The sequence below is a fragment of the Rhagoletis zephyria genome, unplaced genomic scaffold (genome assembly GCF_001687245.7).
Source record: "Rhagoletis zephyria isolate East Lansing unplaced genomic scaffold, Rhagoletis_zephyria_1.1 Rzeph_scaffold_01574, whole genome shotgun sequence".
NCBI lineage: Eukaryota > Metazoa > Arthropoda > Insecta > Diptera > Tephritidae > Rhagoletis > Rhagoletis zephyria.
The window spans coordinates 50,448-69,294 of NW_016158658.1; the positions used below are offsets into that span (position 1 = coordinate 50,448).

The 18,847-nt window shown below is 35.2% G+C and overlaps 1 protein-coding gene across 1 annotated transcript in view; it reads right to left on the reverse strand.

Moving 5' to 3' along the window:
• Positions 1-3,109: 3,109 nt before the first annotated feature.
• Nlg3 (Neuroligin 3) overlaps positions 3,110-18,847 on the reverse strand; it is a 50,469-nt gene continuing 34,731 nt past the window's right edge. The window contains exons 7-11 of the mRNA XM_017618202.1: positions 14,573-14,711; positions 7,511-7,662; positions 7,109-7,224; positions 4,359-5,093; positions 3,110-4,202 (exon numbers count right to left, since the gene is read on the reverse strand). Of these exons, the coding sequence (XP_017473691.1) occupies positions 3,769-4,202; positions 4,359-5,093; positions 7,109-7,224; positions 7,511-7,662; positions 14,573-14,711 (1,576 nt within the window). The 3' untranslated portion in view covers positions 3,110-3,768. The remainder of the gene's footprint in view (positions 4,203-4,358; positions 5,094-7,108; positions 7,225-7,510; positions 7,663-14,572; positions 14,712-18,847) is intronic.

Below are 18,847 nucleotides of genomic sequence, written 5' to 3' on the forward strand. Positions count from 1 at the left end.
CATTGTGCAAAGCTCGCGAAAATTCAGCAAATTTTCATGCAAATTTTCCATTTTTATTCAGATTTTTTTGAATTTTTTTGAGTATGCAGATTTGCAGTCCAATCCATTTTATTGTAACAAAGTAAAAGTTCTGAGTAGCTACGAGTTACCGTTGAGTTTTGGGAACGCAGTCTCTTTCATAAAAAAAAAAATTTCGAAAATATTTTCTATTGAAAAAATTCAAAACACCTTCAAAAAAAAAATACGATTTTTGAACAGTTCCGAACTAGCATTTTTTATACTAGAATTTCATAGGCTACAAAACTGCGTACTTAAAAAAATTTTAAAAAATCTGACGAAAAAGCTTAAAATTTGCATGAAAATTTATTGAATTTTCGCGAGTTTTTCACAATGTTTAGAAATATATTTTTATGTTTTTTGTTGTAGAATGAACCATATTTTTATAAAAAAATTAGCGGAAGAATATTAGTATAGAAATTTGTGCATGTATTGTGCAAAATTCGCTGTGCCAATACTTTTTGTCGGCAGTGTATGCAGCTTGTTTTATGATACTGAATTAGGAACTATTACGATAATGGTAAAATTAGCTTGTGCGATAAAGTCACAAGTGTTAAAGGAAATGTTTCGAAAAATCTAAAATTTGAAAAAGATAAGATGCATTTCGGCGTCGCCTAATCTCTCACGTTTTGATGATATGCATCAAATCCAAAAGTAAAGTTGTAATTGCATTAAGACTCTTTAAAAATTATACTAAATTGATAAGACTTGGAATTAAATGTTACGAAAACCCATTACTACAATCTCCATACAAACTGCTAACAAATAATTTATGTATTAGTTTAAATTCTACTAACTTCTAAATACGTACAATAAAATTTCAACCATATCTTTATACAAATCTACATACAATACCGACTGCACATATCTACTTATATATACAAACCTCAGTATTTATATACTTAGTTCAGTCTTTGGAAGTAAAAATTTTCAAATTAAAGAAAACTGTCTATTCATATTTTCATTGGAAAAAATAAACCAAAAAATGCTATTTTGAAAATTTGTTTTAAGTTAAAAAATTAAGTGTGCGAAAAAGGAATGCATACACATAGGAATTTTTGAAAGTATAAAATATTATTGTAACTAACTTAAGTTGTACTATTATCTATTAACAGTTAAATTTTATTTAAAAAAAGTGACTAAATCTCCAAAAATTATTGGTAATAACATGGCAAAATTAGGTTCCAATTTGTTTCTTGGTAATATCCAAACGCAGTTTTGTCCTAATTCGGCGCTCAATGATAGCAATGACATTGTTATTGAAAGCTTTTTTTGCCATGAAAAATCTTCCAAGATGAAATTGCAACAACACTAAGCCACACCCAAAAACCCGAAGGAAAGTACTTAGAAAATTGTTTGAGATGCTTGTTGATTTCTCTAACGGGTTTATAGACAAGGCTTGTGGAACTTCCTTGAACATGCTGGGACCAAGTTAGTTTTAAAAAACCAATATTTAATTTATGTTTAAAGATAAACATTTGATAATAAAATTTCTTTTTCTACTGGCACATTAGACAACTTAGCGAAAGCTTAGTGATTTTTGGGAGCTTTAATTTGCTGAAATTAGGGTGGTACATTAACGTGCTGATAACTGAATTCTAATGAGTAAGTACTAGAAAGGGAGTACTTGAGGTGAATTAACTTTGGAACAGAAAAAGTTTTCTCCTCGAGGAAAAATCAACGATGTATCATACTTTGAGATGCTACTGCAAATGCCGAAGATATAACGAAAAATTACAAAAGACCACCCTACGTTCGGCAAATAAAAATCGAAGTTGACTTCGATTCGAAGTATTTCCTTTGCAAAAGCTTATTAAATTTTGGCAAGCTTTATTCTACTAATATTAGGGTGATACGTTAGTGTGGTTGGAAATGAGAACTGGCATGTACTAGTACTAGTTTTTGAGGGTTCTTGAGGCCAATTATTAACAATGTTCCAGCTGCCTCAAACTTGCAGTTTCGTTATAATAAAATTGTATTGGCTACTCAACATTTTTTTTTTAAGAAATCGAACTAAAAACTTGCAGTTTTTACAAATCTTTGTTTAGTTTTCTTTTTAATATTGCAAAAAGTTTCAGTTTTGGATTTATAAGATTAAAAAAAAACTATATTTGTATGAAAAAATAAGTGAAATTAAATAACAAAAAATTAATTGCTAAATGTCAATATTTGATGCATTTATAATTTTAACACATGGTCTATATTTAGTCTCAGTACTATTCATGAAAAAAAGTTGCCTTAAAAAACGCGGGTGCCCAGTATTTTGTAGACCTTTTTTCAACTTAGATAGTCAAACCATAGCAAAACGTGCCAAATTAAAAGTCAATTTTTGTTGAGCAGGTTTATTGAAGAAACCAGTTACATATCGGCACCTGAGTGGAAGAACGCCCCACTTTAGAACTTGTATAAAAAAATTTATAGTTTTATTTCAAAATCAGTTTGAAGCATGCTGGTGGTTCTATACGCGCTTTGAATGATCCAAAAATCCGGTTATTCGAACATCTGATTAAAAATTCCAGTTAATATCCAGAATTACGAATAAAGAAATTAACAGATATTAACTTGATCGCGAAATTAACGAACGTTAACCGAATGTCCGAAAATTATCCGAATATTAACCGGGTATGCGGATATCAAAATATAACGTATATTACAGATACCCGGATGTCCTTATACACAGATAGCTGCAGCCCTAATTTGAAGTCATTCAATACAAAGGTATCATCCTGTTTATGAAAAGGGCTTCGGTTTCGAACTATTTTTCTAAAAACTATTCATTTCTTCCATCCTTAAGTTTCTGCTTGCTTATTTAGTTCAGAACTCTATATTTTAAGAAAATTTATATTTTTTAATAGTATTTTACAAAGCCTAGATGGTAGTGTTTTATATAAAAACCTTCAGCTAATTCAAGTCACCATATCGTACAAATAGTCTCTGAAACATTTTTTTTTTTGTATTACAAATAATTGCTCTTGAATTGTTATTTTTTTCAACGTTATAGTTAGAATTAAGTTTTTTTTTTATAATATCTAGTTGTTGCTATGCCTTTTTCCTATAAAAAAGTGGTAATATACTTCTTTTAAATAGTTATTTTTTTCTTTTGTTTTTGAAAATTTAGTAACTACTTACTCCACTTAAGTACCTAAGTAATTAACAATAATGCGTCTACTTAATGTAATCTCGCTGTGCTTTGCTACAAAAACACACCGGCCTAGTCACATTTAACAAATGAAAGCATTCCGTACAATACTACATTTGGTACTTAGTATATACACACATGCATACATACAAGTACACTAGCCTACACATGGCTTTGTGTACTCCATGGTGTATACGTGACGTCCATGAAATACCCAAGGCCGCTGCGTAGATGGTTAGAAACAATGGAAACTATTGTGTTCGCATTCAATTAAGCACATTCATGCAATAAACAAACGTAAGTACACAAACATACACACACACACACACACACACACATACAATGGTGCATACAGCAACACACAAACACGCACCACGGTATTACAATCACTTATCTGATGAGCATGTATCATTTGTGAGTATTCCATTTCCACTTCAATTCACATTGTCATCATCGTAATCATCACCACCATTATCATCATCACCACCGCTATCGTCATTACAATCACAATCACATTCACATTCATTTAATCACCGCTAGAGATCACATTTGAAACGCACCGTCAATTAATGTCACACTCGCAATTCATCCATTAGCGGATGTTGTTGGGTTTGTTGTAGTTGTGCTTGCTGTTGTTGTTGGTGTTGCTGCTGCTGATGGTGCTGTTGCTGATGGTGCTGTTGCTGTTGCTGCTGCGCATGTGCATGTGGATGCGCCTGAGCGCTTGATACTGAAGGTGGTGGTGGGCCGCTGTTGCCACCGCCACCGCCACCACCACCTCCTCCACCCATCAACGCCGTCGTCATACTCTGATTATGATGATTCTGCAAATGTTGCTGATGCGTAACAATCATTTGTTGTTGTTGTTGCTGCTGCGTTTGTTTCATACAACTCTTCTTCGTTAGTGTACCACACTGATTGCCCATTACTTGAAGTGCATGTGGCGGTGGCATGAGACCAATCATATTGCCAGCGCCACCGCCACTGCCGCTGCTCCCACTACCACCTGGCCCTCCACCACCACCAAGACCACCACCACCACCACCACCGCCGCCACTTCCACCACCCGCCCCATTGCTGCCACTCATACTAGCAGCAATAATTCCACCACCACCCATGCCGCTGCCCGTCGAATTGAGTGCGCCACCCGCATTCATGCCACCAGCCGCATCCTGCAGCGACTTCAAATGCTTCGGTGGTGGCGGCGCACGATGTGGTATGTCCGCAAATTCGGGTGGCGGCAATTGGTGCTGATGTTGCAGCGCATGATGATGTGAGAGTATTGTTGCCGGATCACTCTTTGTGTGTATCGTAAGCGTTTCTAGATCCCCGCAGATATTATTTGGCATTTGTCCGTTTTCCTGCCGCTTCAGTTTTGTTTGTGCGCGCGGTTCACTAAGGCGTGTCTTGTCGCGTTGATAGTAAACACCTGCAAATATGAGCACGTTGAGTATTAGCAGTGAACAACCGATGGCTATTGTCACGCTCAAGGCTGTTGAGTAGGCCGCAAAGCCGTCTTGTGCATCGGGTGGCGCTCCACTGCCCGCCGCATGGGCTTCGCCAGCCTCATCGCCTGCATATATTTTGCCACCATAACGGGAAGCGTTGCGTGCCGATGAGGGCGATGAGAGATTGAGCAGCGAGAATACTTGATTGGTGAAAAGCGTGAAGTTGCCAAGTGCAGCAGTGCCGGCATGCGGTGAATAGGGTGGGTTAAGTGGTTTTATGGTTGCGTCGCTTGCAATATTATTGTCCACTTCATCATCTGAATCGTCGAGTAGTTGATGATGTGTGGCAGGCACGTTATCACCGCCTGGCTTATGCAGATCGGGAATGAGATTCAACCAGAAGGATAAGCGATGGGCGCGATAGTGATTTTTAAGCTTTGGTTTTGTATCTGAAACGAAAAGAAGCGTGGGTTTGTAAACTATTTACAAAGTGATTGCTGATGGAGCCGTGGATAAAACTAAAAACAATGAATAATCTTGAATAAATTTTTTTATTTTCAAATATATCAAAGGTATGTATTTAGTAGATATAGAGGAAATTAATATTTTTTTCTAGTGATGGTCCTTAATATATATACATATGTATATGTAGATACATATGTTTTATTTATATTGGGATTTTTGTCAAAATATTTATATGTCCGCACAAGAATGCTAAGCACTTCACAAATATAGCTATCTATATTTTTAATCTGTAACTAGCGACATTTTTTAGGATGGTATGATATGTCCTTGCTCTTTTAATTTTAAACGTTTCTTCGAGGTATCACAAAATTTCCGAAGGCTTTTTAGTGTATATTCGAAAAATTTTTTCGGGACTTCTACTACCTTAGTCGTGTTTTATTTTTTGGAGGTTTTATTATTTTGCCAACTTTTCCGGATCTTTTACTGTTATATTTTTCCATTTCTACGCAAGGTTTTTATATCTTCGGAATTTAACAGGATTTGTCCGTAACTATTCGGGACTTTTTTTCTGTTTTACTGTTCGGGACCTTTCGAGTATTTTTTTGGCTCATTGGTATTTTGTCAAAATTTTTAAGGATTTTCCGATTTTTATTTTCTTGGGAAGTTTTCGGTCGTTTTTTCGGTTTTTCGGGATTTTTTGGAACTTTGGGATTTTTTTTTTGTATTCGCAGCGAATTTGGTCAATACCTTTCTGCACTTTTAAATATTTTTTAGGGATAAATACTTCTTAAATTTTTTGGGACTTTTCTAGCTGATTTTTTTTTTATTTATTATTTTTTGGGACTCTTATAGACAATTCCTTTCTGTTGAATTTTTTTGGAATCTTTCGAGAGATTTTTGAACCTTCAAAACTTTTGCCGGATTTTCTCCCGACATTTCGGGATTATTTCGTACCTTATTTTTCCGCATTTTACACTGTTTTCATTTTTTTTATATTTTTTTACATTTCCAAATTTCTTCGGGAGCTAACAAGACCTTACTTGTTTTATTTTTCCAGGTATTTTGAGATTTATTGGAACATTTTTCTGGATTCTTTCGAAACCTTTGTGTTTGTGTGTTTTTTTGTTAAGAACTTTTGAGTAAGTTTTTTTTTATTTTATTTATTTTTCAGGATAGTTGGATAATTTTTGAACCTTTCTTATTGTTTCAGTGTTTTCGAATATTCGTTCGATATATATTTTTGGAATATTTACTAATATTTCCGCACTTTTCTACAGCACTTTTTTCTTATAAGGGATTTTGATTTTCTTGACATTTCAAGACTTTTTGGGTTCCTTGAAAATTATTCGGCTTCCTTCAGAATTCGTTGAAACTTTTTGTAGACTTTTTGCGTGCATAATTTTTTTTTTGAAACTTTTGCGAATCCTTTTGTTTTATATTTTGGATCTTTCGAAAGTTTTTGGAGCTATCGTAATTTTTTCGAGATGTTTCTGTACTTTTCTGAATTTCGTTAGGTTTCGAGGATCTTCGAACACTTCCTGACTTCTTCGGGACATTTTCGAAAGTCTTAAAAATATTTTTTTGCGATTTTGGCTTGTGTTTTTCCATGGCCTATTTTTCGAAGACTTTCGGAATATTTCAGCATTTTCGAAATTTTTCTGGGGGTTTTCGAGACTTTTGGATTTTTTTTTCGGCATTGTTGCGTGATTGCAATAGTTGGTTGATAAGTTGATAAGTTTTCTATTATTTTTGTGAAGGATTTTGACTTCTAAGGATCTTTTATTTCAAATAGGCCTGAAGTTTATTTACGCTGGCAATTCAGAATATAAAAATTCCTATAAATATAATTTTCATTTTTTTTCTGATAAAAGGTTTGCTGTTTATCTCTGCTTTATTCTTTGTGCTTTATTTCAAACGAAACATACTGGCACCAAAAACCATTACCCAAATTGAAAATTTGGACTGTGTGTTAGTAAAATGGCTTCGCCTCTAAACTTACCGAAATTCAAATATTTTTTATGCACGCTCTCATATGCAGTCCATTCGATTGTCTTGTAACGACTGCGCTCTTGTCGACTATTCGGATGATCGCCTTCCATTTGCTCGTTTGGATTGCTAAGAGAAAGATTATGAACAAAATTCGAATGATTATTATTATTTTTTTTTTAATTAGGACAGGACAAACAAAATTTTAAAACAAGTATTTTGGAATAATAAATCTATTTTTTATTTGTGGTGCTCAAAGACGGAGTTTCAAAGGAAAAACAACAAATGGATTTTGACATTTTCTAATTTCGATGTGCGCAAAATTCATTTGGTTTGATCCTCATCCAAGCGCCCTTTGTGATTTGTATGTTCATAGGTATATATATTGAATGTATTTTATTGCTCTTTTACTCACCCAGTTCGCACGAAATTCGACCAATATAGCATTACAATTTCGGAGAGATTTATTTCGGTTTTCGTGTAATTTCGTGTAAAATGGCTGAAGCCACCAACCAGTGGTGCACCGAATATATAGGGCAGGTCTTCGCCATGTATGCAGCCTTGGCGCTGAAATGGAGAATGAAATGTAATAAGAAAAAATAGTAGTTATACGTCGGAAATATAGCAAGGACATTTTGGGTGCGAATAAGGTTTAATTTGTTTGCTTTGCATGATAATTAATATAATTAGATTGCATTTAAAAAAATCAAGAGTCATCTCCAACATTTATTTCATAAATGAGTTGGAGCTTAAAATGATGCGGGGACTTATAATCCGATGAAGTGCATCACAATCAATGAAAACGGGAAATTTCGATTTTCAATTAGTAACGGCTTTTTACATTTCAGCGACTACATACATATGTATGTGAGATAGGACCTTTCTGTATTAAAGCAACGATATGTATATAATATCTACCACCAAAATTTATAGCGAATTTATAGGAAAACTTAAAACCAAATTTCTTGGTAACTTTCGAAATTATGCCAAAAGAGGAACCTCAATTATACTGATCCGAGGAGCTCCTTGAAAGGTTAAAATTAAATTGCCAATATGTGCATAAACTCCTCTTTCTTTTCATCGTAATCAATGGAGATTAAGTACGTCGCAGGTGTAAATAAAATATAATAATTCTTCTCTAACGGCGGTTTTATACGGGTTCTAAAGATGAAGCAAACCTGACCATAAATTTTATGGATATCTCTCAAATAGAGATGGGCACGGGATATCGGGACCCACAGAACACAGGAACAGGAAGGTCTGCGAAAAATTTTACGGACGGAATGGGACCAAAATTCTTTCCAGATACTCTCGATAAAACCGCAACCTCAACAAGGAAAATCTTCTTTAAAAAATTTTTATGAAATATGCACGTTTTATGTTTTATTGAGACGATAACGAACAGCGCAACAAAAAAAATAATCGGTGAAAGCCAGATCTTTCATAAAATTTTTTTTTATTTAAAATTAATTTGAAAGACATGCGAAATTTTTTAGAGATAGATCTCGGGGCCCCCGGGCCCGCGGTCATTTATGAAAAAACGTCGGGATGAGCGGGTTCGGAAGTGAAAAATTTAATTTAGGGATGGGCTGGATCGGGACTTAATATTAAGTCCCACGCCTATCTCTACCCTCAATCCCTGCGACACCTAACGGAAGACAAACACACTGAGCCTTTCAAAAATCATTACAAAAAATAACAATCATTCAACGCGATTTCGAAATCTGGTAGAAAATGGTTCCAATTGAATTATTCTTGCCATTTTATATGTACATATATATATGTAGGTGTATCAAATTCCATTACCTTCTCATAGGTGCTCCCAGATATAAGCGATATGGAAATTGAATTTTGTATGCGAGGATCACCATTCCGAGTACACATCACTTTTCGCTATAAGTTCGGTAATGATAACACATGTTGCTGTGTCAAAATTCAGGACGTTAGCATAAGCGGTTGCAGAGAAAAGCGATAGGAGAATTTCAGTTTGTATGGGAGGTGCCACGCCCCGTTTTCCAAAATCTACCACTTTTCGCCGAAAGTAAGGTATTTACAATCTGTGCATTTGTGCTAAGTTTCAGTTCCCCATCATAATTGGCTTTAGAGATATAGTGGTTTTCACATTTTAGTCTATATGTCAGATGCCACGCCCCCTATGTATCGGGATTAACATTTCTGGATTAGAGGAAGTTATATCCTTTAAATCGGTGTATGTTTAATTGAAATCAAGCGAACGGTGCCTTCAGAAAAGGGCTTGCAAAATTTTCTTGTGGCGTATTTATATAAAGATTTTTAACTCGCTTCTTATTAATTTAGTAGAGCACCGACTTATTTTCCCACCACACTTTGCATACATGTTCGAAAAAGGACTTTCGGCAAATACACTACTGCATGGAATGCAAAAGAGGTAAGATATTTTTTTCTTCAAGTTTGTACCGCTTGGAAAAAACTGAAAGAATTTACTTATATGTTTAGATTATCTTAAATATCCTTTAAATAAGGCAACTTTTCTTCCAATTCATCGAAAGTAGAAATATTTTGGGAATTTAAAGAAAATTTCGAAATTTTTGTTAACCAACACTTTTCAGTAGAATCGAACCATTGATTAAGCTATAGTAGTGCCAGTTTGTTGAAATGGTTGTCAGTTTAAAATTTCTCTTTTATATTTTCTATTTTCGAAAGTAATTTACTAACTTCATTTCTAAACAGTAAATAATAAAAAAGGAGTATCCAGCTTCTGTGGAGGACTTTTTACTTGTTGGGGACGACGGAAGGCATTTCGTGGCAAAGGAGGACTGTTCTTCCGAAAGGATGACGGTACATACAAGCCTAGGTATATACAATAAATCAGCTGTTGCCAAAGATCATTACCAAATTATCAGAATTAACCCAAAAAGGCCGTTGCCAACCAACGAACCGTCAGAAAAACGAAACTTGTGCAGCTGACTAACGAACTAAACTAGAGATTGACATTTTTAGTGATTGATTGTATGGCTGATCAATAACTGGCAGGCTTAGTGCACTGATTGCTGCAACGACAGACAGAATGTAGAGTGCTACTCCCCCAATTATTATTGCCACTTTTCTCTATTGACAGCTGGTATTAAATTGCAATTCTCGACTGAAAATTTATATTCAAACATGCTTACATACGTTCTTGTGTTTCTGAAAAATACAGAAACGCTGTGAAACTAGCATAGCAAATAGATGCACACATACGTGGAAATTAGTATGTATGATTACTCATACGAACGTGGTAACGACGAAGCAGTGAGCCCCTTCAAATGGCTACATCTGAATGTGTTTGGAAATATATATGTTTGTAGAATACATATGTACATACAGTATGTAAATATATCGTATACTTGGTATGCATTTACGTAAATTCCACACAGTGAAAGCTACTAGTACCGAACAGCTCGAAAGTTTGGTTTAAAACTCAACTATACCCACATTCACTTGAATAGGCACACTTTTTCTTCAATATCCGAGCTTCAGTGTCTCGAATTGTGGACACCCTGTAGGCATTTTGAAGAATCATTCAGAGTCACGAACCAGGCATTTCGTACGAATCGCTTTCCTTAGGAGGACTGTCATATGGTTTTTTTCCCAAGATCTAATTAATATTTTGACGATTTTTGAAAGGAGTAACATTGTTCGTTGGGGTCGAGTGAATAACAGGCTGTGGATGGAACGTAACACAGCACATATTTAGATTATGCTATGTGTCTAGCCACTCCCCCATAAAGACCTTAGTGCGAGTTATCGCTTCCTTTAAGAGGTGTCTCTGTTTCCGCAAAACACTATGAAGATATCCCAGAGTGTGTCGATTCTATCCTCTCTCCCTAATCCAGGGTGTCATTCGCCATCGTGCCCATTGGATGATTTGCATAAAGGAGCCTTTTCTACTATTTTCTAAGGGGTTGATTGATTGACTGATTGATTTGCAGTTCCAAGGGGGCCTTCACGGCCAACTTCTTCGGGAAAGCCTCAAAGTCCCTCCGCTATTATCAACTACTCAAACGTATCCCTCGCGGACCGAATGTACCGAATACTGAGGAGCAGAGCAGGCCTGAACTGCCAGTAGAAATAGCTTGTCGGTCCTCCATGTCCAAGGCGGCTGTGGTCAAAACCCCGGATGGTAGTTTAACAGTACGCGCGGCTATGAAGGCACCCAGCACTAATGAGCCCATTGCGGCCACGGTAGCGAATGAGCCTAACGCCAAGCGAGGAGTCTTGAAGTCTCAAAGGGCTGCGGCATCAAATCGTTCCCCCAGCTGTTCCAGGGCTAGGAAAAATGTTCGTCCGGCCGTGAAGGCGCAACGGAAGTGGAGAGCCGCCTCAGGCTTCTCGCGAAATGTGGCAACAACCCTGGAAATCAGGATCAAAAGCAGCTGGTGGAGTGGCCCAATGTCATCCTTGCCATAAGCCCGCAAACGGATGGAGAGTGGGAACGCCTCCTTCTGTGAAATCCCCTACAACCAGAGGAACCTGCCATTCGTCTTATTTAGTAGTTGATTTTTTTTTTTTGATTTTTGAGTTGTTTCACTATTACAGAGGACCATCGGTATGTTTAAAAATAGTTAATAAACTAGTCAGCCTTCACGTCCGGTTACACCAGTTAGTCAGCTAGAGTATTTCCCGATCAGTTCGTCATCTTACTGCAGGGTAAATACCAAAATACATATTAAAGCGTACTGTTCACGTACATACGCATGCAACTTTGCATACCTATAATCTTTCACATAAGTACATATCGCACACGATCTCCAAAAGTCACACAACTCTAAATTTGACATTTTTGACATTATGTGCTAAAAATGTACGCAGAGTTTTTATTTATCTTTAAGCAAAAGCTGGATAAAATTTGTGTTATAGTTTGTTGAAAAAAAAAAAAAACAAAAATAAAGTATGATTAGCATGTGCTATGAAATAGTTTTCCACATTTTCGGACGAACGTGTTGTTTTGAGTTGTATCACTTTTGCAGATGGTGTGCAATGTGTATGTGTGTATGCACACTTCCTATTATACCTACATACATATTTGCCAACCCATGAGTGGCAATGATGAGCTTCGCTTTGCCACCGCATCAGATCACATCAGTACCATTTATTTGACTGGTATGATGCTTCAGAGCTCCGATTGCCTTACTTTAGCTTTGACTTGACTTAGGCTCTCTCTCTAGGGCGGCTTCTAGTGTCATTCATGCACTTGGCTTGCCTTGAGCCTTTTTCCAAGCGTCTGGTATTGCAGATAATTGCCAACATAAGTTGTTTGCATGTTTACCGCATTGGCCCATATATCGCAAGTATACAAACTAATGTTCATATTAAAGTACGAGTATGTTTGTATGTAGGCGCATTCATGCATCAATAAGCTCTTCGACTTGCTTTTTGCATGCACGTTGTGCAATTTGTTAACATAAAGACACTTAGGGCCGTTTTCTGAAGTAACCTTTTACTTTAAAGCTCACTTTATATTTAAAAGTTGGATTCAAAATAAAGCTATGTCTAACTTTAAGCATTTCTATTATCGGTTTTTGACGTATGCATGTTTCTTGGTAGTAAACCAATTTAAAACCGATAATAAGATGCTTTACTTTAGACACAACCATAAATTTTAATGCAATCTTTAAATATAAAGTGAGCTTTAAAGTTACAGGTTACTTGAGAAAATGGCCCTTAGCTATATACATTTGCATACAAAAAATGTGTATATCAGCCTTCATATACACATGTATGTATGTATGTATATAGATTTGTACATAGAATCATGTTAGCATGTTTGCCTGCTAACCACCGCATGTAAACAAATCTTTGCAATGCGGCAGTTATGAATTTCTGTGGCAAGCAAAATGCCTATTAGCAACAAAACTGCATGCTGTGGTAATGAAGAAATATGAAAGATGTTTACGCTCGAAGAAGTTGAAAAATGTGTAATAGAAAATGTGAGCATAGAAGAATTTTTAAGTGTGGAAAAATAGAAACAAAGCTTAAAATGACTAGCACAGCTTGAGAGCGCATGGCGGCTAGGTAAGAGAACATTCGCAGACATGCAAAAAAAACATCTAAATAAATTTTTCCACCATTTGCAGAAGCTATATATAACTCGACTATTTTGTTTTGTTTTCTTTAAAAGTTTACTTTATTGTCAGTCCCTTTAATCCGACTTTTGGCTAGCTTAAAAAAGTTTTATTAAAACACGTTAGAGAATTTTCAATTTTTATTAGACGAAATCTTTATATCTATGTATAAACAAAATCTGCTTCCTTCATTAAAAATCGGTCTTATAATTAATTAGTGCAGTTTATCAAAATATAAGCAAACAATAATTCTAATATATTATCATAATTATTCAAATTTAAAACGGAGTGTATAAAGAAAACCAACTGCTGTTGACTTCGCGTCAAATGAATGATGCGTTTATAGCTGTTTTCTAACCGATTCGAAGTAGCTAATTTTTCGAAAAACTTTATCACAAGTCTAAAAGTCCATGTTTTTAGGTCGGTGGTTTTAAAATGTATCACACAATATCGAAAGTTAAAAAAGCGGACACATAAAGACGCCAAATATTATATAGCTTTGGTTGAGGAAAATTATTTGAAATGCTTTATATTAGGAACGCACCGCTAGCGAGATAAAAACTAAAGTCAAAATAGCAGTGACGCCTTTGGTCAGGTGATTTAAACCAAAATGGAACAAAATGAACAAAAGTAGACTGCTAATCTCGACCAATTTTGTAATTCCATAGATGCTTTCCATTTCCAGACAACCGGTCAGGTACGAGCATGATTTTTAATTTCGATCAAACTCAAATACATTGTTTGTTGGTCCAAATAATGAGACACGTATTTTTTCTTTTGGCTCGTAAAAATTTTTCGGCCGAATTAAACGCGATTTTGTTTTTCAGGCAAAAATCGATTATTCGAATTGACAGTGGGAATGTTTTTTTAAAATGCCCATAACTTTGTCAAAATTTAAAAGATTCCCACAATGTTTTTACTCAAATGTCAGTAATTCTTGTCACTTCAAGACAGAATGATATAATTATTGATTTTCATTATTAAAATTTTTTATTTAACAATAAACAAAAAGTGCATCTTTTTTTTAAATTTAATTTCTCAAAAAGTGTATTTTTTTTTCTCTCAAACTTTTTTACCGGGAAAGAGACACTTTGAACTACAATCAACCCAAATCTCTAATAGCGAGTTATGATATTTTATAGAAAATATACGTTTTTGTGGTACATACTACAATATTCTTATATTGTTTAACTAAATGGAACATATGTATGTAATATATCAGCAAAAAATACAGCCGTGCTCATTTTTTGTGTATCAAATAGATATTAGAACACAGTTTCCACCATACAGTTTCGATTATAAAAAGCGGGAAAATGTGATTTTGTATTTTTGTAAACGGTGCTTATCATTGTAGCGGATATAAAACCCTCCGAATAGTATAACATAATGCTTACCTGAGGATAATCTCCATATCTGGTCTGATAGTCAAAGACATACAAATATGAATTTCGGTGATCCGCTGAGTGTAGGTCGACGGTTTGTGCAGCCGGTGCCACAACCTGAGCATCACTAAGCGCCTCAAGGGTTTCATCGCTGAAATAGAAAAAAAGGAAAAGAAATGCATAAAAATTTTACCACCCAACAAAAGTGCGGGCAAATGTGGATACTAAAACGCATAACTACTTAACGTTAAATGCAGTTGTTGCAGTAGTGTTGGTAATGATGAGGGTGAAATATTATGCACATCAGTTTGTTTTGTTGTGCGTTTGTGTGTAAAAGTAATGTGTGTTTGTAGTATTTGCATCTTTACTACTGCTGGTTTGTGAGTTAGGGATGCAGTTTCTAGATTTTGCATGAAAATATCCTCATCAGCGTTGCATTTGAGAGAATAGTAAAAATGCGCTTTTCAAAACGTATCTCAGTAGTAGTAGTAGTAGAAGTGAGTGTGCATGTATGTATGTATGTATGTGTGTGTGTGTGTGTGTGTGTGTGTGTGTGGGTAAGTATTGTAATGTGGGGCAACTGTGGCGAATTTTCAATTTGCATTAAGCGCCATAGCGGTAGTGTACATAGCACAGCCTGGGGCTGATGGGTCTGCTTTTTGCCACAGCGCACAGCTGCAGCGTGTGGCTTGTTGCGCAACATGCGCCTGCTGACTGCTCTGGCTGTTGCCTAGTAAGTTTAAGAGCACTCCAAATACGCTTAGCTTTAAACCACATAATGATTTGCCAGCATTGTAGCCAGCGTCAATGCATTTGAATTTTCAATTACATCAGCTGAACTCAAGGCCACATTACGCAATTGCGGCGATGTTGCAACAACACCGAAGAAAACGCACGCTTGGCTTAAGATAATAAAAGCGAGCAATTCAAAATGGTGAAATAAAAGAGAATACTAGTAAAATTTTTCAGAAAGTAAGATACGCATTTCAGCCATCTACTTACATCATCGTAATAATTTTATTTTGCTACAGCATCTAATAGCGATAATCAAAGTGCTAAACTTGCACTTGAGTTGAGTCAGTGAGTTTCTTTTATTGTGATTGCTTTCTTTCTTGTGTAGATGGTATTTAAATTACTATGCTAATGCTTAGTATTAAACAGCATATTACGGGGTTTCCAGCAAGTTTAAATATTAGGTTAGGTGCACAGCAAGGGGCGTGTAATAGATAAATTACTAATAACAAACTTTATCCAGAGTTAGCAGCCAAATTCAAATTTTCATTGTTACTCAGTTACTATTTATATAAACATATGTACATTAGGGTGTAACTTTCCGAAATTAAATGTGCGTATCTATCATCGTTTTCGCTCGAACAACGGTAATATAATGTATTGAAATAACTGCAGTGTGCGACAATACCTCTCAGACTTTAAAAATGTGTCCCTAACAACCCCTATGTTGAATCGGCCAATAGAATATTCCATGCGAATTTCCAAAAATTACTAAACTTCGTATAGAAGGATCTGAATCTGAAGTCGTTTCTTATAAACTCAAAATGGCTGATACAATATGCCGTATGGATTTTAGGGTATATTTTTTGGACTAAGTTTTATAGTCAGCCACTCAAAGCACCTTTGGATATCAAATTACATAAAAATTTGATGATTTAAAAAAAAAACACCCGTCTTATTTATCCGCCATTTTGAATTTTTAAGAACTGAGTTCAGATTCTTAATCAGCAACCCCAAAAACCTTTCGATACGAAGTCTAATAAAGTTTTAAAAATGACAAGAATTCATCATAGGGGTTGTTTTTCTCCTTAAAAACCGTAAATGAATGTCCGTTGAGATTGCTGCAAGATGCCGAATGATCATCAACGAAATACAATCACGACAAAGTACCGACTGCATCAGCTTCAAAAACATACTACTGAAAATCCTATACAGAAGAGAGTGGGGGAGAGGCAGAGTGGCCGATAAACAAGCAATCTCTCCCTACACCGACGGCGGACGAAATGAAATTCAACGAGGCAATGCTCGAAGCAACATGCCCTTATAGCTTCAACGGTTGTCTGGTGTAAAGTCAGCATTAAGAACTAACTACAAAACAAAAAAATAATGAAAATGGCTAAAATTCTATTAGAAAAATTTTTCAGTTATGAAAATACCTTAGTTTTTACAATTGTTTTAAATTTTAAGATATGTAGGTATTAGTTGAGAAAAAAAAAAAAAGAAATTAGACTTTTTTCAACAAAAATTGAGATCTTCGCCATCAAGCGTTAAACCAAATTTGCTAGAAAAGCTTATCGATAAGTTAACGAGTTAATTTTACTCTGATATGAGCCATAGGCGTTAAATTTTATTATTCATACATTGTGTAGGTACATACATGTGCACATATGTATGTGCAATTTTACAGTTTCAATTATGCAGTTGGATGTCATGTGTTAATCAAATTTGCATTTTAATTAAATCAGCTTTTATGTATTGTTTTTCGTATACAAAAATGTATTAATACAAAATTCCGTAGCTACGTGGCACACAGGTTGAGGCATATTTTCGATTGACGACAATTATGTACGTAGTAAAGAGCAAAATTTCGGAATATTTTAACAAATTATGTGAATTATAAAATTTTTGAGCTACATAAGTATTTGGTATATCCACAAAGTGCTGCATCTGCTGCGCTTGTGTCCAACATTAAATCATACCGGATATTTCAAAGGTAACCAATTTATATGAATACACACTTATGACATACATATATGTTAAAATTAAAGTTAATTAAAAAGTTGTTAAAATTAAATATGCCCTGAACACTTTATAGAAGGGCAAGCTATATGATTACATTAAATTATATAACAAAGCTTTAGGGCCAAAGTACAACCATGATATGAGGTCATCGTTTCTATCGTTTTTAGAGTTACGGCGAATCATTGAATATACAGTTATCTTAGCAGTATTGATGCAACTGCAGCAACTGGTTACTCTCCATGGAAGGTAGCAAGTAAGTTAGGGAGGCGAATGCTAACTCAATCTGCCCTAAGAATGGACATTAGAGTGGTAAAAAAAAATTTTGGTCTAAATTTTAATGCTCCCACCCCCTATGATTTTTCCATACCGAAAACAAATTTACCCATATTTTTTATTGTGAAATCAAAAAATTTTTAGAGGTCGCTCAAAGCGCTCAGAAAAAATTTCCCATGTATAGCATTTCAAAAGGTATTGAATTCTTGAAAATCAATATTTTCGATCGGTTATCTTCAGAAGTCTTCCAATAATAATATCTAAAATTTTATTTAACTATTTTTTAATACTAAAAATTTTTTATGGGTCCCCAATGCATTTTCAGGTTTTTTGGTTGCTATCAAAAAATGGTTAAGTGAACAATGGAGTAATATTATGGGGAGTCTTCTAAAGAGAAATAGGTTCTTCTGATCAAAACACATTGATTTCCAAGTATTCTACTTGTATACCATACAACTTATAAAATACATGGACAACTTTGAGCATCCTCTAATTATTCTTTTGATTTCAGGAGTATATTTTTTCGGAATAAAATTACAGTTTTTCAGATGCCTATTTGGCCCACCCTAATTGACACAAAAACAACCAATTTTTCCATATACTTAAATCTGTTTTTATCCCAAAACAAAAACATATATAGAACCCCATGTCAGTATAACAAATTAAACCAAGGCTACAATGGGCAGCAGAAGAAAAAGTAGCAATTAATAATCTTAAACCAAAGAAAGCCGCTGGCTATGATCTAACTAAAGGTCACTTCTTCAAACTGCCACGCCAGGTGGGCATTATTTTTCTAACTTACTTATACGAGTCGCTTAAAACTTATTAACCTTCCTACACTTGCCAGTTGCAGGGAAATGCTTGGTATAATTTTTATGGTTAAATTACTGACAGGCTCAATTTCAAGTCCGTCTCTTCTGGCTGATCTGGCTGATGTAAGCTTTAATGTTCCGTCACGCGTATCAAGACACTTTTGTCCCATATTTCTGAAAGCTTGTAAAACCAATTTTGAATTGCACGACCCACTCCGTTGCTTATGCCAGGATTTTAACTCTCATTCCAGCACGTTTGATATATCAGATCCGCTTTTCAGCATTAAGAAAGCGATACTCTCCTCTCTCAATAAGTGAATTATTGACATAAATACATAAAATCAGCTGATAAATTTAGTTCTGTAGCTGAACAGTTTTAGATCTCGACACTTAACAAACTCCTGCCTATCGTGACTCGGCACAAAAATTTAAAATATTGGTTCCGTCC